This window comes from Zootoca vivipara, chromosome 1, assembly GCF_965207765.1.
Source record: "Zootoca vivipara chromosome 1, rZooViv2.hap1.1, whole genome shotgun sequence".
Classification (NCBI taxonomy): domain Eukaryota; kingdom Metazoa; phylum Chordata; class Lepidosauria; order Squamata; family Lacertidae; genus Zootoca; species Zootoca vivipara.
In genome coordinates, this window is record NC_142582.1 from 87,318,376 (window position 1) to 87,343,971 (window position 25,596).

The 25,596-nt window shown below is 39.9% G+C and overlaps 1 protein-coding gene across 41 annotated transcripts in view; it reads left to right on the forward strand.

Annotated features, from left to right (window-relative positions):
• GPHN (gephyrin) overlaps positions 1-25,596 on the forward strand; it is a 223,035-nt gene that overhangs the window by 118,648 nt on the left and 78,791 nt on the right. For 32 of the 41 annotated variants that reach the window (XM_060274044.2, XM_060274051.2, XM_035113931.3 and 29 more), the window contains 3 exons: positions 10,803-11,075; positions 12,835-12,942; positions 23,716-23,850. In XM_060274044.2, the coding sequence (XP_060130027.1) occupies positions 10,803-11,075; positions 12,835-12,942; positions 23,716-23,850 (516 nt within the window). The remainder of the gene's footprint in view (positions 1-10,802; positions 11,076-12,834; positions 12,943-23,715; positions 23,851-25,596) is intronic. The other 9 variants (XM_060274078.2, XM_035114010.3, XM_035114033.3 and 6 more) reach the window with 1 other exon arrangement.

The window sequence follows — 25,596 nt, forward strand, 5'->3', positions numbered from 1 at the left end:
ACAGTAGTAGAGTAGATAAAAATCAATGATATAATAATCATAATAACAACAACTGCCCTAACAAATAGTAGGTCTATGATTTAATTTTGTCATTATTTTATTTTTAATCTGGAAACTGAATCAGTACCACTGCTTTAACATAATAAGTTAAAGGAGGTTTTTCTTTTGAAATAAAGAACCAATTTTATAATTTCTTAGCTATGAATATTTTCCTACAAAATACAGACATTTCCTTTTCACCCAATAAAGAGAAACACCTCTGGTCTGCCCGGTAAACTATCAGGCTACGCTTTGACCTTTCAGTTGTGGGCATTTCAGTTTCACTTTCTACTTTGTTTTTGTGAAGGTGAGATTGTGCAAAGTCAGAGTGACATAGAAAAGAGCAACTCTAGGAAGAAAAGAAGACAAAAATTCCCAATGTGCAGATTTCTGTATGATTTTTCAGAATTTTTATAGGTTAAAAAGGGAACAGTGCATGTTGTATGTAGTGCAAGAAAGGATATGCAAGATTTAGTTGCAAAAATGAAGCCCTGCAAATGATAATATATTTAGTGATAAAATAACATGATTTTGGTGATCAGATTCGCACCATTATGTAAAAAATATTTGAAGAAGATTGCTTAACTTGATTTAAATCAGTTATATAAAAAGCAGCTTTTCTTCTTACTGATATTAATCTTGGAATTAAAATGCCTTGAATTAAAACAATGCAAATCAGTTTGAAACTGGTTTGCAACCCTTGTTTCAAAGAACTACTTAAGCCACAGCTTAAATTATAGTTTCCCAGTTTATTTGTCAGCAAGTGTTCTGTTCAGCTGAAAATGTAAAAGGAGGAGGGAGCATACATTCATGGTGCAGCAAACTCCCTCAATAAATTTTGAAGCAAGGTAACATGAACTGGTTTAGGGTGCTTTCAAACTTCGAATCTTCCTGTTAGTAACACTTGAGAGGTCTGATATTCTTTTATGTGGTAGCTTTCACTAATATCCAGCAGTAAGGACTCTTAATAATGTGAGATGAAAAAACCTGTAATCCCCTTATACCTCAACCAGAGTAAGTATCACCCACACTGGAAACAAAACAAAATTTTCTGAGTGAACAATTGTTTGTCACTTTTATGCCACAATACCATTGAATCTCTAAACACCTTAGAAGTTATAAGATATTAGGATAGTGATTAGATAATTGTTTAGCTTTTAAAAGTTTGTATATAGCTATATTAGGAATCAATTGCTATAAGACTTGGAATTAGAAAAGAATATTTATTTATTTCACTGTCAAAAAAAATGTGGCAGTCTCCCTAAATCAAGTTGACTACATTTAAGAAAATTACTTTTTATCTGTTGCCTTTGTTCTAAACCATTGGTGATTGACATATTTACTTTTCACAAGCTACTATAATAAGATATGTGAGCTTTAGTAGAGAAAATAAAATAGAAGACCAAGAAACATTCAATGAAGTAAACTGGATAAGAAAATTTATCAAATTGTAACCAATATTTGTTAAAAGTTTTGGCCACAGTTTCACTCAGAAGGGAAGTAGAAATATTATAAAGATGTTTTACAGGAATGCCTCTTTTTGATTTTGTATGTAATGTATATGTAATATACAAATGTACATATTTGCTGGCAAATGTGTTCAGTAACTGGAAGCCCCTTTAGATTATGCTAGTTTTATAATAAAACTGATCCTTTCATTGAATGGAGCCTGACAATTCAGTGGAAGGGTCATATTGTGCAGCAAAATGAAAGCTAGTTGTGTCTTCCAGAGATCTTCCAAAAGCATAAATTGTTTTCCTCTTGATTAGTTTATCCATCTTCACTCACGCTGCGGGGAGGTAGAGGACAGCATTCTCTCTCCCTGGAATGTCTGCAAACATTTCCTCTTCTGAAATCATATTCTGACTCTTTACTTCAACTTACATTATGAGTTATAATTTGTATATAATTAATTAGATGAGTTTATAGTATTACTGTGGATGACTATCTAGAATTTTTACCTCAGTAAATGACTCATTTGGTTGACCACAGAATCCTCATTATTATTTGTTCAGAGTTCAAGTTGCCATATCAGATTCCCCCCCCCCAGCATTCTTCTATGTCTTGAAGTGACAGCACTTCTAATTTATAGACAGCTTTGTGGGAGGGAGGTGTGATGGAGTATATATATGTAGCCAGCCAAACTACATGGAGTACCTCTTCCATTGGGAAGTTCATTTCATTATTATTTTTACCACCTTCCTACATTGCTGTACGCAAGGCAATTTACAACCTGCAGAAATGCCAAAATATACAATTATGTCACACATCCTATAACAATCCTATCAAATGCAAATAAGTCATAATGAAAAACTCCTCAGAAACCCCATTTCATTTTTATCCATATCAGTTGTGAGTCCAGAATGAAAGGGAAATGTGCATGGATTCCATGAGAAGACTACAGTGCCAAAAGCTCTAATGCCATGTTGAAAGATCCCTCCCTCTACTCTAAATGGATTAGTACATAAGAAGACCAAGTTTTAGAAGCAAAGCTTATTTAGAACCATTGCAGAAGGAATATAAAAAGATGAGAGAGCAACAAAAAACAAAAGGCCAGTTTCTACAAGTAATGAGAAATTAGTGCTGGAGCAATGAAGGAAATATTGCCACTTTCTAGAAAACAGTCACCTTACTGGATGGAAGCAGGCACATCAGACATTGAGGTTATACCATTGGTATGAAGAGGAGAATTAAGAGGGAGGGGATGCTTTCCTAGTGAAGAAGTTCATGATCCATTATAAATAGTTCATCTGTTTACCAGAAAATAACATAATTGGCCCTATTATTCTGATAAGTGGCATTGTTGTTATATGTCTAATTGTTAAGAGTGATAAATCTGGTCACAGTCATGTGGATACTTTTCTTCCACTCACTAACTCATAACAACTTATATAACTTTACAGTTAGGCGTTTGTATACTGTATATTGGTGTCTTTCCGTTGGTGGAAGGCTTCCAGTTGAGCCTTCTATCAGCAAAACTTGGCTCAAGGCAATCTTCAGCAATTCCCTTTACAGACTTCCAACATCACCTCCTATACTGTTTTAGAGCAGTTTTTCGGGTGTGTAGGTGTGTGCCAAAGATCAATTTGATCTCTGTTCGACTAACAGAAGGCTCTCCTAAAGCAAGTAGCTTTACTGTCAATGGAGTTCTCACATGGTTCTTTAGAGTGTTTAAATTTCTTTTTGCTTTCTAAAATCTCTATATCTTTTGTAATTTTAAGCATTTCTTTTTTAATATAGGAAGGCAGTTGTGATATAATATGACCTCTAGCGACAACTTTACTTGTTTCCCAGATTGTTGCTTTTGATAATGCTACATTATGTAACCTACAGAAAGTGTTTTCAGTTATTCACATTTTCCTTTCACATCTGGTTCTATTAATATCCAATAGAGGAGTCTCTGTTATATCACAATACTGTACCCAGTCTCTTCATCTGAGGGTTTAGAGCAGGCTTCTTCAAACTCGGCCCTCTAGATGTTTTGAGACTACAGTTCCCATCATCCCTGACCACTGGTCCTGCTAGCTAGGGATCATGGGAGTTGTAGGCAAAAAAACATCTGGAGGGCCAAGTTTGTGGAAGCCTGGTTTAGAGGATCGTATCTCTTCTTCAGAAGCCTATCTTCAGCAGAGATCCTTTTATGAGTGTGGAGAAACTCTACTCATATATCATGTGATGGAAAATATTCCAACAGTAGCTTCTTCAAGAAATTTGTATCCTTTAATTAAAATGGATTTTAATCTGCTAGACCTGAAGTGAATTGTTGGCTCTTTCAGTCGTAAGAGTTCAATTAGGTTTAGGATTAAATCAAGCCCCCACACTGGCAATTTGGCTTTAAAAACAAAACAAAACAAAACGGCATCCAACAGCTCAGGTAAATGACTAATGTAGCATGTAGTTAGATGTTAAGAGTTAGAGGTTTGGTTCCCTTATATCCACTAGAAAAACTCCAGTGCCTCAAGGGAATTTCCCCCTTGTTCATTTGAAGTTAGTGTTGAAACTCTTTGAGTTAATAGCCATATGTTCTCCAGGCCTTTTTACAGCAAAGGCTTGGATTGATTCTAAATTATGTACAAATATTATCCGACTAGTAAATTTAAAAATAAATACATAAATTATAATTTCAGTATATGCAGGTCAGATGAGTTTGAATACATTTTGCTTTATGTTTTGTATTGTCCTTTATCTAACTTACCAAGGGATAGATTTCTGTCTTCTTTTCATAATGTTATGGAAGGTCAATAAAATTATTTTAAAGTTATATGATTGCTGACTGTAAAGAGATTTGTTGCCTATAGTGTAGCTTTATAAGTGCCAGCTGTAAGAAAGTAAAGTTTATTTTTACCTAAAGCAGTGTTGACTGGCAACAGGATTTTTGATTTAGAAGATTAGGGGAACATTACAAGTTTAAGTTTTTACAGTTTGCACCTTTGAAAATGTATACGTTAACCTCCTCCTGTATTAATTTTTTTGTTGAAATATATTTGTCTTGTGATTTATATTGTAATGGCTATTTGGTATAAACAGTAAAAATCTGACATAGTGATTACTTGCAGCTTGCACAGTTAGCAACATTGATGCTTTGACATGTATAATATCTTAAGTTTCATTCTTAATTCTTGTTAGGTAAATACTGTACTCTAAAGCAAGTTTCTCATTTTCATATCACTAAATATATTATGTTGGGCTTTGGGGTTTTTTTCTGATCTTCAGGATGATAATGGGTGAGTGTGCCACACCTTGAGTGTCAAGCAAGCTGTTGCTGAAGATTTCATAGAGTTAATAAACATTTTGGAGAGAGGAATGAAGTTTCTGCCTAGTCTATTTCCAGATGGATTGTTTTAGTTATTAAAACTATATTACAATTTAGTCCAAGTGTAGGGTCTCTTAGGAGTTCACATTCACACTACAAAAATGCAGACCTCAAGGACTGCATTTCTGAAAGTGTTTGCTGCTTTATAAATGTTTCAATGTGATCTACACCTATCTCCATAAAGCATTTAAATCAGTGAGTTGCATGAAGGGATACAACTTCAAGGGAACAACTTTTAAAGTCTAACTTTTTAAGGGAAAGTCTGCATCTTCCACCTGGCATGTCAGCTCACTATTTTTCCATTTTTGAGACTGCACAGAAACCACAAAAAAAGAAAACAGAGTTATGCTTGACTGAAACTGATATCCTTCATGGAAGAAGTCCTAACGAAAGAACAGTGGCAAGAAAAACATATGAGCTATGCGGAACTGGCAAAGTTAACATATAAACTACGAGAGAAGGACAACCGTGATTTTAAGGAAGAATGGGAACTTTTAACAAACTATTTAAAAAGACAACAAAAGGACTTGGACTCCTTGGCAGGTTTTGAATAAACATTCACAATTTATTAGTAGAATATAGGATAGATAAGGTAAAGTTATGTACAATTTTATAACATGCAGAGAATAACATGTGCAAACAAACCAGAGGGGGGAGCTGAGGGAAGTCTTGAGAGGGAGGGAGGGGAGGGTATAAAAAGGGGGAAATGTAATTGGTTATATTGATTGATGATGTATTTTGTTAAATTTGTTCAATAAAAATTTTAAAAAGAAAAGAAAAAAGAAACTGATATCCTTCAAGTGTTTCTGTACACAATGATATGATCACCCCATCTTGTTCCCACAAGCTTTTCACATGGCCATCTCCAACTCCTCAAAAGATTTCATCAACAATGTATTCAGAAAATTTTACACATCACTTGGGAAGACAGGTGAACTAATGCCAGTGTACTGGAAGAAGCAAAGATCATCAATGTCAAAGCAATGATTCTTTAACATCAACTTTGTTGGACTGGTCATGTTGTTTGGATGCCTGGTTATCGTCTTCCAAAGCAACTACTCTATTCCCAACTTAAGAATGGAAAGTGAAATACCGGGGGACAACAAAAGATGTATAAAGACTCAAGGCAAATCTTTAAAAATGTTGTATAAGCACTGATAACTGGGAAACACTGGCCTGCGAGCACTCCAATTATATAATAATAATAATTTATTATTTATACGCCGCCCATCTGGCTGAGTTTCCCTAACCACTCTGGGCGGCTCCCAGTCGAGTGTTAAAAACAATGCAGCATTAAATATAAAAAACTTCCCAAAACAGGGCTGCCTTCAGATGTCTTTTAAAAATAGGACAGCTGCTTATTTCCTTGACATCTGAAGGGAGGGCATTCCACAGGGCGGGTGCCACTACCGAGAAGGCTCTCTGTTTGGTTCCCTGTAACCTCACTTCTCACAATGAGGAAACCACCAGAAGGCCCTCGGCACTGGATTTCAGTGTCCAGGCTGAATGATGGGGGTGGAGAACAGCCTTTACCAAAAGTGTCATGGACTCTGTCATGGACCCAGCCAGAGGACCTGTGTCTTTGAAGGATTAAGCTTCAACCGACTCCCACGTAGCCATCCAGCCACAGCTTCCAAGCACTTGGTCAGTGTGTCCGGAGCCGAGGCAGGACGGCCATCCATCAACAGATAAATCTGGGTGTCATCAGCATATTGATGACATCCCAGCCCAAAACTCCGGACAATCTGGTCGAGGGGGCACATGAAGATATTAAAAAGCATCGGGGAAAGGATTACACCTTGCGGGACTCCACACACCAAGGAGTGCCGCAGCGACAACCCCCTCCCTAGCACCACCCTCTGTCCCCGACCTGAGATGAAGGAACGCAGCCATTGTTGGACTGTGCCCTGAATCCCCACGTCAGCAAGGCGCTGGTCTAAAAGTTCATAATCGACCATGTCGAAGGCGGCTGACAAGACTAGAAGAATCAGCAGCCCCGACCCGCCTTGATCCAGCTGTTTACGGAGGTCGTCTGTTAGGGCGACCAGTGTTGTCTCGGTCCCGTGGCCGGGACGAAAGCCGGACTGGAATGGATCTAAAGCCGATGTTTCATCCAGAAACCTACCAAGCTGTTCGGCAACCACTCTTTTTTAAGAAGTAAAAAGAAGAGATATTATGAGAATAGTGATTCTTTGCATGTTCCAGTGCTCCTTAGGTGCAAACATCTTTCTCATCTATCACTTCCACAGACTCAAATGGCTCTAACAAGGAGAAAGAGTGCTGCTGCTGTTGTTTAGTCGTTTAGTCATGTCCGACTCTTCGTGACCCCATAGACCAGAGCACGCCAGGCACTCCTGTCTTCCACTGCTTCCCACAGTTTGGTCAGACTCATGTTGGTGGCTTCTAGTGCTGAATGACACTCAATGCGTGAATGACCTCACCTGTGCACTTTCACATATATATGTTGAAAAGCTCAGGGGACAAAATTGGAATCCTGTGGAACACCATAAACCAAGTGCCGTCAAACAGAAGTGCCCCAGCACTAATGTCTAGCTCAGACCTATAATCAGGAGCAAAGCATTGTTTCACCATGCGTCCACTTACAACTGGCAAAGTCTGTCCAGAAGGATACCATGGCTGGTGCGGAGAGGTCAATAGGGTTGAGCTTCCTTTGTCTATCTCCTGAAAAAGATTAGATTTCCTTCTAAGCTACACATCCCCGTCAACACTACGAGCAGCTGAAAACTGCACCACCTTCAACTACAAACTGAAAAGTTTCTTTGTACAGTGGTACCTCTAATTACGAATAACTCTACTTACGAATGTTTCTACTTACGAATGGAGCTCCGTCCGCCATCTTGGATGCGGTTTAGATAGGATTTTTTCTACTTACGAATTTTTAGACTTACGAATTTTTTCTCCCAATGCATTCCTATGGGATTCGACTTACAAATTTTTTCGACTTACAAATGTACGTTCGGAACACATTAAATTCGTAAGTAGAGGTACCACTGTATAACGAAGACCTTCTAATGGAGGTGCAGTGACTCCCCCTTTGCAGTGTATAGCTTTGTGCAACTAAATATTGTGACACCTTTGGCCTCTAGTCCTATCCAGTAAAAATTTGTTGCTTAGTACCATCAACTTCTAGGAAACTAGCAAAACATGAATTGCCTCCCAAAACAGACAAATTGTGGCTTTGTTTTACCATTCTACATTCAATTCCCTATTACTTGAGACTTTGTCCACTAAAGGCTACCAGTAATCACACTCAGCTTCCACAAACACAGAAGGCAGAAAGTTATTGCATGTAAATTTTACTTCACCATCTCTCTGCCCTTCTGGATTTCCAATTATCTACCCTGCCCTACTCTCCATATTGTAGGACGAATATTGTCTTTTCCTGATTATTTGTCCAATGACCAGACCGTTTACCAGGCATCCCCAAACTGCAGCCCTCCAGATGTTTTGGCCTACAACTCCCATGATCCCTAGCTAACAGGACCAGTGGTCAGGGATGATGGGAATTGTAGTCCAAAACATCTGGAGGGCCGAAGTTTGGGGATGCCTGCCGTTTACTCACATATTTCAACTGTCTTTCAACACCAAGCATCATCTAGCTGACTAAATTGAAAGTTCATTTGAAGTTCTTTCATTTTATAGTGTCACACTGGCTGTGGTTTTCTACTCTACTCTCTTCCAAGTACCAAGGCTTGGAACAAGGATTGACATTGTAAAGTCAAAATTAGCACCTAAACTGACAACACCCTTAAGTGGGTCAAAAAGACCAAATTAATGGCATTCACTCTGGGTATCACTGGCCAGTCTCATTATGCTCATAGGTTCTTTCCTTAGTTTTGTTCTTGGTACTAAACTTAGTTTCCAATGCCCACGTCTGATATCCACCTGTATGTCACTTTGCTAGTTTCCCATCTGTGCCTGCATAGAGATCACAAAGAAGAAGATAGGTTACTTAATTGTAACTGATTTTTTTTCCAAGTGATCTGTGTAGCCACACAACCAATGCGCCTTGTAATTTGAGTTTTTGGTTTGTAGTGGTTAGGAAGGAACTGAGCATAAATGTGTTTGTCCATCTCTCAAGAAACACACATAACATGGGGGCTTCCTCTTGAAGTTGAGGCTCAAATCTTACCTTCCAAGTCCCGGACTGCAGAATCCGGGACCGGCAGCCATCTGAACTTTTCCAACAGTAGAATAACCTGGAATAGAAACTACTAAGACACATAGAAAATAAGCATAATAAGTACAATCAGTTGAATATTACCAAGCCAGAATCCAAACACTTTCATAGTGACAATCAAACATCATCTATTCATTCCTTTAAATTTGGGCTACATAGTTTTATTCTTGTGTCATCTACCAATGAGTGTTAAGTTTCAAGATTACACAAATGACTTGAATCAGAGTATTGGAAGGACTGCCTTCAGTATGCAATTGCCATCAGAGGCCTTTTTCTAGGCTTCTCCTGGGAGGTTGTCTGGAATCGTTTTTTCTGCTACCATCACCTGTTATTTACTTCTGTTGCTTTATCTGATGTTTGGTTGCCAATTTTAGTGCCACAGTTGTACAAGTCCCAGGTTCAGTCTCCTCGATCTTCAGTTCTTGTTTTTCTTTAAGGATCCCAGGTAGTACTGTTGAGCTTGCTGAACCATTGGTCTGACATGGTATAAGTGAATATCATATGTTCTGTCTTAGGAGGATAAAAACAAACACCAAGCAATAACAGTCATCCAAATGATTGCCTTTGGCAGTGGTTAAGTCAGAATAATACTATCAGTGGGATCCAAAGAGAAATATACGTTATATGGTTGATGAAAGCAGACTTCCCCAGCCCATTCTCCCACCAACATCTCCCCAAAAGGGTACTGAGGATTAGGGGCCACTGCTGAATGGAGTGGTTTTGACCAGGGGAACTGAAGGGGAAATCGGGCAGAAGTAACTTCCACCAGCAGGAACTCCACTCCTGAAAGTTGCCTCTGCCTGATTGCCCGAGTTCCCTTATACTGTACTGCAGCACATTAAGGAAAGTCCTTAAACCATTAGGAAGCCTCGGAGGAAGTAGCAGCTGAAGTCTGATTTCACTGCCCCATTGAGTCCTTCCCCCCCCCCTCTGAATCCAGTTCTATTTATTCTGAAAATCTTCTAGTGTGATCTTAACATATATAAGAACATTGCTTTATCCAGTTTGGTATATGTATGGACAAAAATCGGACTGTGTCTACTAGTGTAAAGAAAGCTGGATTTGGACTGAGTCCAAGTCCTGCCTGATGGGATTGAGGGCATGTCTTTGAGCAAATCATACCTTCTCAGCCACTGTTTGCTTTGTATTAAGTAAGAAAATAATGTGCTTACCCCACATGAATGTTGTTACATGGCAAAACCAAGAAAAAATGCTAGGTATGTAAAGACTGAATTGTGAGAAGGTACATTAAATGTTAAAATCAAAAGGACACCTCTAGAAAAGTGGATGGGTCTGTATAATGAATCAGAGAAGAAAGATGATAGTGTTACTGCTAGGTTCAGTACTAAGTGCTATTTATTTTAATATTGTTGAAATAATTCAACACTATTTGTTTCACACACAAAAACCCCAACCCTACCACTTTTTGAAATAGTCTTATATAAAATTTATATTTCTAGAATTTCTTCAGCCACAGAATTATAATTTCCTACAGCCCATTAGGGCAAAAGGAAATGAAAAGCCTAGAGAGTTTAACTGTGACATACACATTATAAAGTAAAACAGAAAATTAAGATGTCTGCAGCTTTAGTGAATTTGAATATCAAATCAATATAATATCAAATCAATAATGTGCCCCTAAAAACAACATACATATCAGATCACTAGTCAACTTTAATATTAGGACTACTCAATAGCTATTATCATTTATAGGTAAGTGTTCATTGTCATTTTTCTCATTGTGCACAGGAATGCTTTCAGTTTATACTGCCAGCCCTACCTCATGCCATTGACCTTTTGCGGGATGCCATTGTAAAAGTAAAAGAGGTGCATGATGAACTTGAAGATCTACCTTCACCACCACCACCTCTTTCTCCACCTCCAACCATCAGCCCACACAAGCAGACAGAAGACAAAGGTGTACAGTGTGAGGAAGAGGAGGAAGAGAAAAAAGATAGTGGAGTTGCTTCAACAGAGGATAGTTCCTCCTCACATATAACTGCTGCAGCCATTGCAGCTAAGGTGAGTTAAGGTTATGTGCAAAGCAGCACACTGGTTTCTATCTCAGGTACTTTCCCTGAACAGCTAGTTACCTTTCAGGAATGCATTTAATTTGTGTCAATCTAGAGTTACAAACATAAGAGGTCTTTCCATTTCAATCATATAATTTTAAGTTTTCTCTGTATAGCATTTTCCTTTTTTCCCCATTACATGAAGTACAGTGGCATAGATCTAACAATAACGTAGTACAAGAGGAAAGCATTTAAGCTTAAACAAAGAAGGGTCACCCATTTCTGTTAGTTTTCCTCTCTGACTGCACCATCCATGCAACATTGAATGCTGTGCCAGGGCTCCCTCCATTGTTAGAAGCAGTGGGTTCAAGGGGCTTCAGTGAAGGAAGCAGGAATATCCTGTTTCATGAGCACATGTTGCTCTTAGGAGCCATTGGTCTTTAATTCAAAACCATGAGCCATGGTAGCTGAAAGAACCTAGTAATAACTTGAGAAATGTCATTTTCTGATATGAAAATGAAGCCCTTGTAGAACCACCATGCGCGTGCACACACACACACACACACACAGAGCACCTGTTTACCAAAAAAACTGGAGACTGGATTGAGTGATGGAGCTCTCTATGTGCAGCTGTAGCAGTCCAGCTTGGTGCTCTTCCACATCTCTGGATTCAGATGGGCCCTAAGAAAGCCAAGCTTCTGGATATCAAGATTCACTTTTTAAAAAATCAATGGAAGCTAAATAGGCACAAATGGTATATCTATCTGTCTCTGTGAAGAATTTTTTTTGCTAGATTAAACATGGTTATTCAATTGGGATATCAGACTCAAGCTTAAGAGAGATTCAAGTCCTAGAAAGGTAGAGTTGAAACCTGGAATGGAGGTCTAGGTGTCTGCATCATGCCTTATACATTGCCTGAAACCCCTCATTTTATGAATTGAGCCCTGAATATCAGCATTCTTGTAGTTCAGGGATCATGTCTTCAAATGATCTCAATACAATATCCCCCCCCCCATGTATAAAACTGTTTTCTTTAAATGTATATATCGGATTGTGCAAGCATGATGCAGATATTCATTTTTGACCAGTGGAAGCTGAATTTTAAACAATAGTTCATAATATTACATGGAATTGTGCCCTTGCCAGCCCAGTCACAGTGATCTGGATGGTTCTTGTCCACCCACAGTCTTGGGCAAGGAAAGTCCTGATGCAGCCACTGCTAGGCAGTGCACACAGCTCTTTTAAAAGCAGCACAAGTAAAGGGCATTGCACATTGCAGCCTTGTTACCACAGCAATGGGGAAGCAAATGTGCTCACTGAAAGTCCTGGGCACCCCACAAAAGCTTAGGAGCCTCTTGTGAGCCTGTGTTGCTTTCAACATTTCATGTTGCAGAATGGCATGGGATGCCAAGGAAGAGGTGACTAAGCAAGTGATGGAGGAATCGGGTGCTCTTCAATTTGCTTCCTTCCATAGCTGTTGCCAATTGGGCAGCAGAATAAGACTGTTGCCAGTTGGGCAGCCAACCCAGGCATTGGATATTGGGCAACATCCTACACCCTTGGTGTGCCCTCTTCCAAGGTACTGTGGTTATGTTATCCATTTGCTCTTTGAAAAGCAGAAAAATACCTGAGATCTAAACTAGTTGTGCTCATTAAACAACTTGTATTCAGGTATTCCATGTTTTCATCCTTGTTCCTCTATGTCACTGCTTGTTTAGTTTCATGTTTTGCTGTCACTGTATTCATAGTTATTATGTATTGTACATTAGAAGCATCCATCCTACACCAGTTCTGCTGTTATCATGGCAAAAGGTGAACATCCCATTCCTGGTCTCATCTGTTATTCCCATCACGCATCAGGCAGTGCAGGAAAACCGGTAAGACACACCTACCAGAGGGTTTTGCATGAATATCTGCAGACATTCTGCCTGCCTCCTCCACTCTGTATAAGGAGGAGACACAGCTGTTCGTTTATTCCCACTATCATAGTGTTGTGTTCTGAGCAAACATGAACTAAATTGTTATTCAGTATGCTCTTATCAAGTATATAGAGTTTAAGAGCATTTATTTTAGATGAGAAGCATTAATTGTAAGATATTGGTTGCTCCCAGATAGAAGCTTTTTGGTTTGGTTTAAAGACGTTCCGTCAATTTGATCAGCAATGAAAACTGCCTCAGTGTTTTTTACTTTATGTATTATGGTATTTCTTTTACTGCAACTCTCAAAGGTTACTTCAATTCTATAGAGCATTGGTGGTTGCATCTGGGCTTCAAATTGCTTGGTCTTGGATGACAGCCAGATATTTCTGGTATCCATCACTAACACTTTTCTACCAACATCCTAATCCAGTTCTTGTTGTTGGCTTTGCTTGATTCAGAAAGTGAAAACTTGAAAACTGAACAGATAGTATCTAAGTCAGACATCCCCAAACTTCGGCCCTCCAGATGTTTTGGACTACAATTCCCATCATCCCTGACCACTGGTCCTCTTACCTAGGGATCATGGGAGTTGTAGGCCAAAACATCTGGAGGGCTGCAGTTTGGGGATGCCTGTTCTAAATTGTCTTTTGTATGTGTGTCAGTGCCCCCTCCTAAGTGAGCAGTACATTGTGGTTTAAAGAGAAAATTTATATAGCCAGTTAGTCAGCCATCAAATCATTTTGTCACGGCAAATAATTGCTCCCTCAGCATACAATTGGAATCTGGACAATAACCTCCTTCTAACTCTGAAAAATGGTATCTGACTGACTGTGTTAGAAAGCTGAGGTTAATAGAATCAGTAAAAAATCTATAATTGAACTTAAAACACCATTGTTTGTGTCCTACTAACTGTGTCAGCAAAAATGAATGTCCTCATCTCTGTTGCCCCTATGTGCATAGAGATGTGGAAGACATGGGAGAAGGAACAGCAGAGTGGGGATCTCCTTCCTTTTGACCTTCACCTTCCCACTTACAACATAACTGTTGCATTTTAAAACTATAGTTAGCCACTTTGAGGACTCTGGTTGAAAAGTGGAATATAAGCCTACAAAATAAATAAACTATCAGAGGGGCAGGGGGAAGGACACAGATCTCTTTCACTTCCTGCTCATTGGCAAGATATTGATGGAGGGAGTGGGGAAACAGGAGAAGGAAGGAGACTCTCCGTCTCCCAGTTTTAACTCCCTGAGGCCTCTGTGTACAAGAACAGAGTCTCCCTTCTTCCACCTCTACCAAGGAAATATTTCCTCGCATTGGATATGCAGCAATCATTTTGCTGCACTTTCTGCAAGGATAAAGTTAGCTGGAATGATTACCATGGTAACGACAAATGTGATTATCCTTTTCTTTTACCTGCATGCTCACTCAGCCAACAAAACAAATCAAGTGCAGGTCCCTTTTGCTTCTTTTTCCTGTGGAGACACAGCTAATTAATTCCCTTTCAGTTAAGTAAAGATTGCTGATCTAATCCCAGTTTTTCTATAACTCAACACTTAAAAAAAAATTCTACTCCCCTAAAAATATTATGCAAGTAGCCATTTGTAGCAATTAAATTAACTTTTGTGGTTGCCGTTAAGCAAGTTGCGGGATACAACAAGCAACAATGTGCTCAGTTGTTTTTGTCTTCCTCTCATCTCTCCTCCTCCCTATCTAATTTTCACGTACCCAGAGACAGTTTTAGGGTGGCACGAATGGTGCAGTCTCACTGGGCATCGCACTGCAGGAGGCACCAAAACAATACTGTAGAATGGAGCGTGAGAGGTGGGGGCACTAAATTTTAGCATCCCATAGGGCACCATTGACATTTGAGAGCTTAAAATCCACCACTGACCTACTCTTCCTTCCCCTTCTCTCCTGATCTTTGACTCCTCCTCCTTTCCATCACTCTTTCTCCTACCACTCCTGCTCTCCCCCTCTTGGTCTCTCTTCCCTACTCACCTCCACTCCCTCTCTTCCCTGCCTACTCTCCCACCCTCTGCTTTCTCCTTCCTTGTTTCCCTTAATGCTTCCACCCCCACCCCCACCCCCACTATTGTGCTTGGGCCTAGAAAAAGGAAGCATACAGGTGGAATGAGTAGCCTGCAGATAGAGATGTAGAAAAATCAGTTGTTTTATTTTCAGGGTATGTGCTCAGCCCCACTCACCTCACAGAGTGTTTGTTGTGGGGGAGGAAGGAAAAGGAGAATGTTAGCCGCTTTGAGAGTCCTTAGGGTAGTGATAAAGCGGGATATCGAATCCAAACTACTCTTCTTCTTCTTCTTCTTCTTCTTCTTCTTCTTCTTCTTCTTCTTCTTCTTCTTCTTCTTCTTCTTCTTCTTCTTCTTCTTCTTCTTCCCCCCTTCAGTCATGAAATAATTGTGCCCAGTAGCCCACTTCCACCCCCAGTTTTGTATCCTCTGCATCTGTATGCAGACAGTTACAGATGTAGGACTATCATACTGACACAGAACCTTCCCAGGAAATATATGTTTGATTGTAGATTTAAAGATGACTTCATTTTATCAGAACTCCCTTTACTTTAGCTAATGCATTTCCATGAATCATTTCTATTAAACTTTCCTGAACTACTGGTGTTAAAAAGCCATACTCAAGAGTATTTCTTATGCTGGATATCGCCCTCTATTCCTAAAAAGGCTACAAAAGTACCGGTAATTTCATTTTTTGTGATCTGCAATTTTTAATTATATAAAAAGCATTATAGCATGAAAGCTATTGAGGAACATCAGCCAATTTTTGCAATATTAACAACCTCTTGTGCCATCTGGTCTTAAATTGCATACTTTAAACTTTTGTCATACACCTAGTTTATGTTTTAAAAAGTGAAATTCTTCTTGGTTTACTATTGTTTTTAAGAAGCTCATTAAGTAGAAATGCTAAACTGATTTGTAGCAAGAAACTCCCCCCAAAAGTTCTATAGTACCATAGAGATTGTTATGGTCTAATTATGTAAAATGTGCCCGTTTCTCAGATTTAGAAGACATGAGGAAAGAATCAGTATGACCTCAGTCCACTCAATTCAGCAGTTAAGTATATATGTGGATAAACAGCGTCAAATTTTCATGGCCTCAGAAAGAGATAACATCTTATGGACTTTATTTTGTGGGTTAGTTTTTATTTTATACTAATCTTTGGATAATTTAGTAGCAGAAAAAAATATGAAAGTACATATCCCTTCAAGTTTGTCCTAGTATCTTCAGGTTCAGTTGCTTGTAACAGTAGACCAAATTAATGTAATTAGGTTGTTAGCCTAAGATGATAGCAAGAACATCAGAGGACCAGTCACTAGATGATCATGTTGTGAAATTACTGATTTTCTTTTACAGTTTTCAAATTTTTATATGACGGGGTTTTCCCAATGAGCTCTAGAGCAGGGGTAGGTAGGGAAATTGATCTGACCAGCAGGTTGGATCCAGAACTGGCCTAGCCTCTGCAGGCTACTTTTGACAGATGACTGGGGAAAGAAATATAAGTCTTATGTGAACCTTATCTGCTCATATGAACTAACCTGGACCCTGCAGTCATCATCTGAGATCCCTCTATGTGTACCTCCTCCATGAGAGGTTCAGAAGATGACAACATGCGAATGGGCTTCCCACTTGTGTATGCTCTCCCCAGGGAGGCTTCCCTGACACCTCTGTTACATATCTTTAGGTGCCAGGCAAAAGCATTCCTTTTCTCCTAGGCCTTTGGTGGATTAAACCATCCATGGCCTTTTAAACTGGGATGATATTCTTTTTGTTTGTTACTATGGTATATAGTTTTGTGTTTTTATATTGTAAACCGCACTGTGATCCTCAGATGTGGTTGGCATCCGTCTGTCTCAAGAGACAATAGAGTGTGCCTCTGGGACTGAAATCAAACCACTAGAGAATTACAGCACCTGCTGTGACTGTAGAGACCAGTAGCTGCAGAAGTTGCCGGAAGGAGGCATACAAGATGCCACCCAACCATCTTAGGGACTCCAGATTTGTGTAGCATTTACTCCTTAGCCTTGTCTTTTTCGCAAAGATGTACCACAACAAGTATGGATGTTTACTCCCAAAGCCTTTATCATGAATGAGTATAGCTGCAAGGCAGCAGAGGTTTAGGATCAGAGTTTTTTTTTCTCCTAGATGTGCTACCTTCCCAGGTTGGCGAACCCCATCTGCCCCTCACTTCCCTCTACAACAGCATGTGCAGTAACTGCCTTCTTGACCGTTGAACCCACTATTGGTCTTGTCCACTCAATCCGCCATAGCTAGTATTCATATGCAGGGAAGTCCTTAACTCACTAAGGGTTTGGGACCTGTTGACTACCCTCACCTGATTTCGCTGGCCAGTTGAAGCTGTTTCTCGGGGAGTGGCCACTGTTGCATGCTGACAGCTTCTAGGAGCCACTGGTGAGAGCTGAGTGCAGGGTGGAGACCAAAGGTAGGCAAACTACCCCAGAAGGAGCACAACATGTCCCCCACCAGAGATACTACCCCTCCCCTAATAACCCAACACTGGTATAGAAATATGATAATGATGATTGATGATGATGATGATGATGATACTGCAGGTTAGTTTTTATTTTATTTGATACTAACCTTACACTAATGACATCATATGACTCAAGTGATTTAACTTCAGTGTGTGCTCCTGATTCTTGCTTTGCAGCCCCAGCTTGAATTTAAACCATAGCTGCAAACTTTATTGCTTAAAAGCAAGACTTTAAGCAAGGATAATCTTCCATCACCAGCTCCATTTGGTGCCATATTTCAAGCACTCTGGAGCTCTTAATTGTTCCTTTGCAGCTGTGGCTTTACCTGCCTCACATCTGATATCATATGACATCAGTGTGTGTGTATGAGAGCAGTGTGTGTGGCTTCAGGAGAAACAGCCAAAATTAAGCCAAATTTGAGCCGTTGGCTAGAGGTTCCCCATGCATGCTCTAAAAAATTTTTTGAAGTCATGCAGCTAGTGCTTCCACCATCTGCTTTTTGCAGATGGTTTTCTTCCTCAGTGTTTGTGCTAGCCATCTCACTTGTATTTACTGGGCAATAAACTTGTGACTTGAAAACTCAGTGGTACATTATCCTAGAACATATACCTTCATGGAACAGAGAGGAAGCAGTGAAGTGGAGCTGAGAAGAGAGAGAAGTGAACAGCTTATCATCCTGGACAGAATCACTCTACCAACTCCTGAAAAAGTGGGGAGCATCCCATAAGAGAAATAGGGAAGACACCAGTTTCTTTCATGACCTAATTGACCATTTTGAAGGCTTTTATCCTGAAGTATGTCATTTGCTTCTATAGAGCAAACGTGTTAGTGTGTCTTCATCTCCATTCACTTGTATTAAATGGGTGCCTTATTTTCATGCCCCAAGGCTTAAACAGTGCTTCCCTTTTGAGTGCTTCACTGTTAATTTCATTGTGCTAATTTCTTCCTCTGTTACCAGACATATTCTGCTCTGGCTGGTCACTTACTTAGCTTTCTTTCTAAAATCTTATTAATAAAAGTAGCCTTATTCTCAGAATAATAGTAAAACTGAAATTTGGAATTTAAAAAAATCAGTAATGGCTATATATATATATATATATATATATATATATATATATATATATATACACATACACACACATACATACATACATGATTTTTAGCTTGAAATGTAAGCATTTCTACAAATATAAGTCGCAAAAATGGAATAATTAAACAAACTTATAAAAGTCTAATGGGGTTTTTGTATTCTTAAGGGAAATTGAGAAAACCAGCCATGTGAGTTTACCTCTCTGAGCTACCCAATACTGTGGAGTAGCCTAGGAAAAATAAAAAAAATGTCCCCTTATTCTCTGGTTTTCACAAGCATCCATAAGGAACCTGTAGAGGATTTAGTCAGCTAACTCAAAATCACTGGAATATTTCCTCAGAGAAACAGAATACTGAGGGCAAAAATAGAAGAAATAAGAATCCATTTACTAAATTCATTTTTCACTAACTTCATTTCTTTAGATATTAACATATGAATCAGAAATCCCTGGCTAAATGCATTTTGAACAATGGAATTGTTTACAAACAAAGGTGCTTAGGATCTGAATACTACTGGCTTGGTTCCAGCCTTGCTTGCAGCAGAATTCCACTAATTTGGTGTTCCTACAGGTGGGGGCTTTTTTTCAATTATTCCTTCTGCCCACTCTGCCCCTCAAAAATATTTTCCATCAAGTGCAGGGGACCTTCTGGAACAGCATGGGAAGTGACACTGAGGTCTGCAGAAGGATGGAGAAATTGGCAAAAATCATGTCAATATTTCTGCATTGCAGGGGCTTGGACTAGATGACCCTAATTCCTTGGTTTATATCTCTCACCCACAACTTTCTGGCAATTGCTGTGGGGGTGCAGAGGACAAAAATCACCCAGGGGCAGTAGGGGATAGCAGCCCCCTCAATGGGGGGGAACAGTCCCTTGCTTAAAAATATTGAGGGAGCTGAAGCCCCTTGCACCCCCTATACCCAGCACCCCTGCCCCCTCCTCTGCCTGCCAAAATTAAGAGAGAAACTGCTGTTGAAGGCAACTTTCAATTTCTGAACCCCTGAATTGCACAGAAAAATAAAACACAGGCTTTCCCCATATTTCATCAGAGCATACGGATAGAAGAAAGGCTCTTCCCAGCCTCATATTTGTGTAAGAAATAAAAGCAAAGTAGAAGGAGCCCAACCGTAGTCTTAAGTGAAGCCATATCCCAGCCCATATACCAACAATGTTCATTGCCTAGTATGGGAATCCCTGTTGCCCTTCTGAGTCCCTGACTGATCAGTATGGAGTCCATTGGTCACACCTGTTAGTCTTTCCTTTCTCCTCCAGGGACTCTGCTTCTTCCCATTGGTGTTTAATGGGAGAAGGATACCATTATCCTGTTCAAATGGGGGGGGGGATGCTGTGCTTCTGAGAATTCATACAGAGGGACTGCTTGCTGATTTCCACAAGGGCAAGACTATGGGCTTTTCTGCTGCAGAGTTTTTTTTTGTTTTTTTTTAAAGATTTTTATTGATTTTCAAAAAAGACAGACACAAACAAAACATACAATATAGCACTGTCCCTTCATTTTCCCTCCACCCACCGGTCCACTTCTGCCACCAGTGGAACCCGTGTGCTTTAAGAATCAAAGGGGTCCAATTGTGAGTTGAGTTCAGCTTCCCCCCTCCCTCCTCCTCCCCTATCCCCCCCCTGCCACTGAGAGAACAGGGAGGAAGGAGTTATGGGGATTTGCATCCCAACTCTTTCATAATCATACAACACCACAAACCAAAAAAAAAAAAAAGAAAAAGAAAATTGGGAAAAGTTGAAACTTCCCAGTTCTTGTTATTTTAAAATTTTAATTGCGACTCCCTCGATAGTCTTCCTCATGGTTTTCCTAACAAATTCTGATTACTTGTGGCGAATTTTCCAACTCAGTTTCAAATCTTAATCTTATAATATTAACTCAATCCTCCTCCTTTTTCATGTTGCCCTCCCACAGGTCCCCTCCTGCCACAAGAGGAACCCGCAGGGCACAGCACTTCCAAGGTTCCATTTCCTCCTCACCCATCTGGGCACCCCCTGCCACTGAGTGCCTCAGAATAAGGAGAGGGGGGTAGGCAGCTTTCTTGCCTAAACACCTCACTTAACTTACAAAAATTTACAATAACTTAAAAATTCTTTCCCAAACCATTCTTATGCTCCCTTAAGAAAACATAACTTTTTTCCCTTTCTTTTTTACATTCCATCTCCTCTCCCTAAGTCTTTTTCCCCCAATTGGTTCAGCGTTTCCATTATCATGCCAAGATTTCGAAAACCGTCTTTCAAAAACCAAAACAATACCTTTTAACTAAAGTTTTTACCCCACACCCATTCTTTCCCAAATCCATCTCCAGACCTTTGCCCCCCCCTGTCCCTGTCCTTCCCATCCCTCAAAAACACCACTCCACATTTTAACCCCTCCAGGATCTTTAATTCCATTAGTCTTTAAGTTCCTTTGCCTCTCATCTTCTTCTTCTGCTTGTTTTTCTTCCTTTTGGAAATCATATTTTGCTTCATCCCAAACAAATTTGTCATAGTCCAAGTCCTCTTCAATCCTTTCATCCAATTGTTTCTCCTCACACACAGTCTCAGATTCAGCAATCTCCAAATCTAAATTATCCTCTAAGTCCTGGATTTGGACTTCAGTCTCGACTGGTGATAAGTTGAGATGTTGCCGTTCCTTGTAAAAGTCTTCCCATGACAGCAAATAGTTCAACACAGTCTCCTGGAAGGCTCGAGAAAGCTTTGTTTTCATACTTCTTGTAACCGCAGATAAACAGGGGGTAGGGAACAATGGGTACTGGAAAATTCCTTTCTCAGACGATCGACTCCATTTTGGCTGTTCTTTTCCTTAGTTCATAACTCAATCCCAAATCCGTTCTTACTTCCAATTTAAATAGTTCTATCACGTTTTCAAACAATTTTTAGCTGTTCAACAATGCAATCAATCCACCCGGTCTTTTGACAGTTTGACAGCTTTTGACAGCTGTCAAAACACTCTTCCCCTTAATGCCGCTGTGCCTCAAGGGGTGCCGGACTCGGGGGCTGAGATGGTTCCAAAAAAGTCTTTTTTTCCCTCTCGGGTCCACAACTCCAAATTCTTTCGTTGTTCGGCTTAGGTTTTTTTTTTTTAAATCGCCTCCCGGTTTCCCATTAGGAAGAGACCGACTTCCGTTACTTTAAAGTCTCTCCTATTTTTCCAATCGGCAAATTTAGAATCCAGATCAAAGTTCCACTTACTTCTTTGGCAATCTTTAATTTAAATCGGAAGAATCCGCCGCTTGCCGGGTCAGGACTCGGAGCTTCGCCTCCCGGAGGTAAGATGTGGCCCAAAATGGCTCCCGCGGTTCAACCCCGCCGGCTCACGATCGCTCTATTGAGCTCTCGGGCGGCGGGGGATCCGCCAAACGGAGCAGCCGCTGGACGCCTAAGTCATTGGAACTCTCTATCCGATGCTTTTACGGGGAGTCCGCTCGCTCTGCGGACTTCCCCCCCCCTCCGAGAAGCCAGGGACCTCGGCACGCGAAGTCCCTGCGTCCTTCTCACCGCCGCGACAAATCGGAAGTCCTCTGCTGCAGAGTTTAGTGTATTTGTAGCTGTTTGCATTTACATTCAATTTGTGTAGTATATGTGATGTTACCCTCAAACAACATCCGTCTCTAAGCCTTGTCCCTGTAAATTTCAGTTTACCCTATATGGGGATAGTTTGATTTGGTGAAACTGAGCTCCAAACTGCTCCATGCAAAGTCACAGACAATTTGTTTTGATGTTTTTTGGTGGGTGGATCGATCATCACTTTCGGCTGTCCCCCTTTCCATGCTCATTGCTTCCTCAGTGCTTTCATTTCTTTTCTATCTGTGCTTGTAACTATTTCTAGTGTACTCCTGAATGGAGAAAGTTGGTTGTTTTCTTTTGATCCTCAGATTTTCGCAAAACTGAAAAACTGCACAAGCTAATAGTGCTCGAGATAGATATAGATAGATAGATGACAGACAGACAGACAGACAGACAGACAGACAGACAGACACACACACACACACACACTTTTGATCCCTCCTTAAATGCTAGCCCATTGCAATAGTCTAGCTTGGAGGTTCTCAGAGTACGAGTAACCACAGCCAGGAGATCCCTACTTACAAATGTTTGGTGTGTCAGCCAGTGTTGGGTATAGGTGCTACCAAGGCCCTCAAAAGTGTCAATGATGAGTCCAGGAGTACCTTCAAACTGCATATCTGCACCTTCAAGGGGAGTGCATCCCCATTAAAAACTGGTAATTCTGCCGGCATCTGGACATGGGAACCATCCTCCCATAGCACTTCCTTTCTTTATGCATTGAGCTTCAGTTTTTTTTTGCAAACATTCAGTCCTTTACTACCTCCAGATCCTGGTTCAGGACTTCTCCTCCTGGTACTGATGGTATTAGTACTAATTAGTACTACTAATTAGTACTAATACTAATGCTGGAAAAGGTATAATTATCAATTAGATTAGATTCTTAAAAGTCTGTTTTATTCTAAAAGTGGGTGAAGACAGGTTGTAAATATTAAATTAAAAATTAAATTAAGAAGGGATCCCAAATGCACTGAAAAGAAATGGCTCATAAATATTTTTGAAGAGTTGAAGCTTATTGTTCAAGCTCAGCAACTCCACTCTCAAGTTCAACATGATGCTTCTCCACCCATTAGCTCTCCTCGGGGTAACTTCTCACTCCCTCACAATGCTTTGGGCAACATGCTACCATTTTTCTTTAATTCATATAGAAATATACTCAGAGATGGCAGGTGTCAACAAAGGGGGCCCAGAGCCCTATGAGCAGGCATTTGCTCCCCAACTGTCCAGTGCCCCCCACCCTGATTACCAGGAGGGAGGAAAATGATAATCTACTCCATAGGAGCCAAATCCTAGGTGCCATGGGGGTTTCACTCCCCCCCCATGAAAGTTTTGAGGGGGCTGGGGTTCCCCAAAGTTGATGGGGATTGCCATTTGAATGATGTGTATGCACTGTATCATGTGACTGATTATGCAGGGTGAGGCTTAACTGGGCCCCCACAGTATTTTATTCAAGTTGGCACTATATCTTGAATATAAATATTTTGATACTGAGCCATTTTATAATGCAGTGTGAAATTAACTAAATTTATTTTTATGTTTAGATTCCAGATTCCATCATATCTCGTGGTGTTCAGGTGCTTCCACGAGACACGGCCTCACTTAGCACTACCCCTTCAGAATCTCCTCGTGCACAGGCCACCTCTCGCCTCTCCACTGCTTCCTGCCCAACACCAAAAGTAAGTACTGTGTCTGTCCAATACTCAGAGATGGGATGTGTGATTTGTCTGGTTGATAAATGCCTTCTGCTGCTCGCATGGAAACTTACTCTGTTGAGACTGATAAATGTGTGAAAGATAGTTCACTAGTACATGCATTGCTGTCCAAGCAATAGTGTGAAAGAAGAAAGAGGGTATGAAAGTTCTTAGACTGCTGTTCTTTTGAACCACTGCCATTAAGCCTGCAATTCTATGCAACAGTTTCTTATATCTAAAAGTGCTTGCCTGTTCTCTATTGCAATACTAGTCATGAATCCCTTACAGTGTTTTATTCCCCCCAGGAAAGTGCAGTTAACCCTGCCCCTGAATCAGTAGAACTAGACTAATACTGGTAGTATGCTTTCTGTAAAAACATTTGTGACTTCTTGATCTGTGGCATTTCTCTGCCTCAGCATCATCTTAGTATATTTAAAACACTTTCAAGCCAAACAATGTTTATTTAACTTGGATACTTGCTGCCTTCTCTTTGGAAATTCTAAATTACATAGAAAGAAAGTTTTAATGCCAACCTTTTAGACTACTAGTCAGTATTTTAAGTATTATTTCACACTGGTTTTACTTATGCAGGTGATCCAATATGTTTGGTATAACACTCAATGTGTGATATATTTGTAGCAAAGTTCGGCAACTAGCAAGAGCAGTAAATATATAATTTATTTTAGCAAGTGAATTCCTCATCTGTATTTATTTGGTACATATATCAAAAAGCTTTCTTTCTGACTTGTTCAATATTGCAATGTTTAATAAAGGAAATGGTAAAAAGTGATCCATCTTATCTAATTGATTGTGGTTCCCAGATTCTTAAAATGATTGCAAGTGTCTGGCAGTTAACTTTTTTTTGCCGAATTTATTTATTTTGTATCAGCAAGTCATAGTAACATACCCAGCCACTGAGTTATCTGTGCTTCAATGTTTTGGCATTTAATACTGATTGCGTGTCTATGTTAAAACAGATTAGAGGAATTGGTGGACAATATAAATTAGGTTTCCTAAAGAAGTTTGTTGGAACTTTAAATTGTACTTGAATTTCTTTCTTTCACCAATGGGGTTCAAAATAAACGGAGACATACTTTGAAATACTATTATTGAAGAAAACTTGGAATTTATTAAACTTGAGTGAACAAGATAAGTAAAAACTATAGGCTCAGTTCTTGAGGTCTGTGCCTTAATTTCTCTGTGTTGAAAAACATGTTGATAGAAAAGTTGCCATTTTTAGAAGCTGAGTTTAAGCAGAATTTTAATGTTTCAAATTCCTTTTGTCAGCTGTTGCTATGCAGAGATACACTGAAGTTATTCAGCTGAAGAAGCTGGATTTTCAGCCTTGAACTTTCTACATGCAGAGCATGTAATACCAATGAACTAAGGCCCCACAATTTTTGATACCACATGGTTCCAGTTTTCCTTTCCCTCCAATTTCCCAGCAATCTCTAAATCTATATGTCCCTTATTGCTCACCAGCCACTTCCAAAAGTTACCAGAACCACCTGTAACCATATGTGCATGCCCAAGCCAAATAGCAATGTTGGATTGGACAGCTTGGAGAATTACAAGTGGCTATCTGCTGCCCTGTGTTGACTTTTAACCTATTATGCTGGGGGAAGGGAGAGGAGATGCACAGATTGCATTTAGCCTTTGGTGCAAGAAGATCCATGACTCAAGGGTTCTGTTATTCACTGAGTTAGAGCAGTGAATACTTTATAGAACATT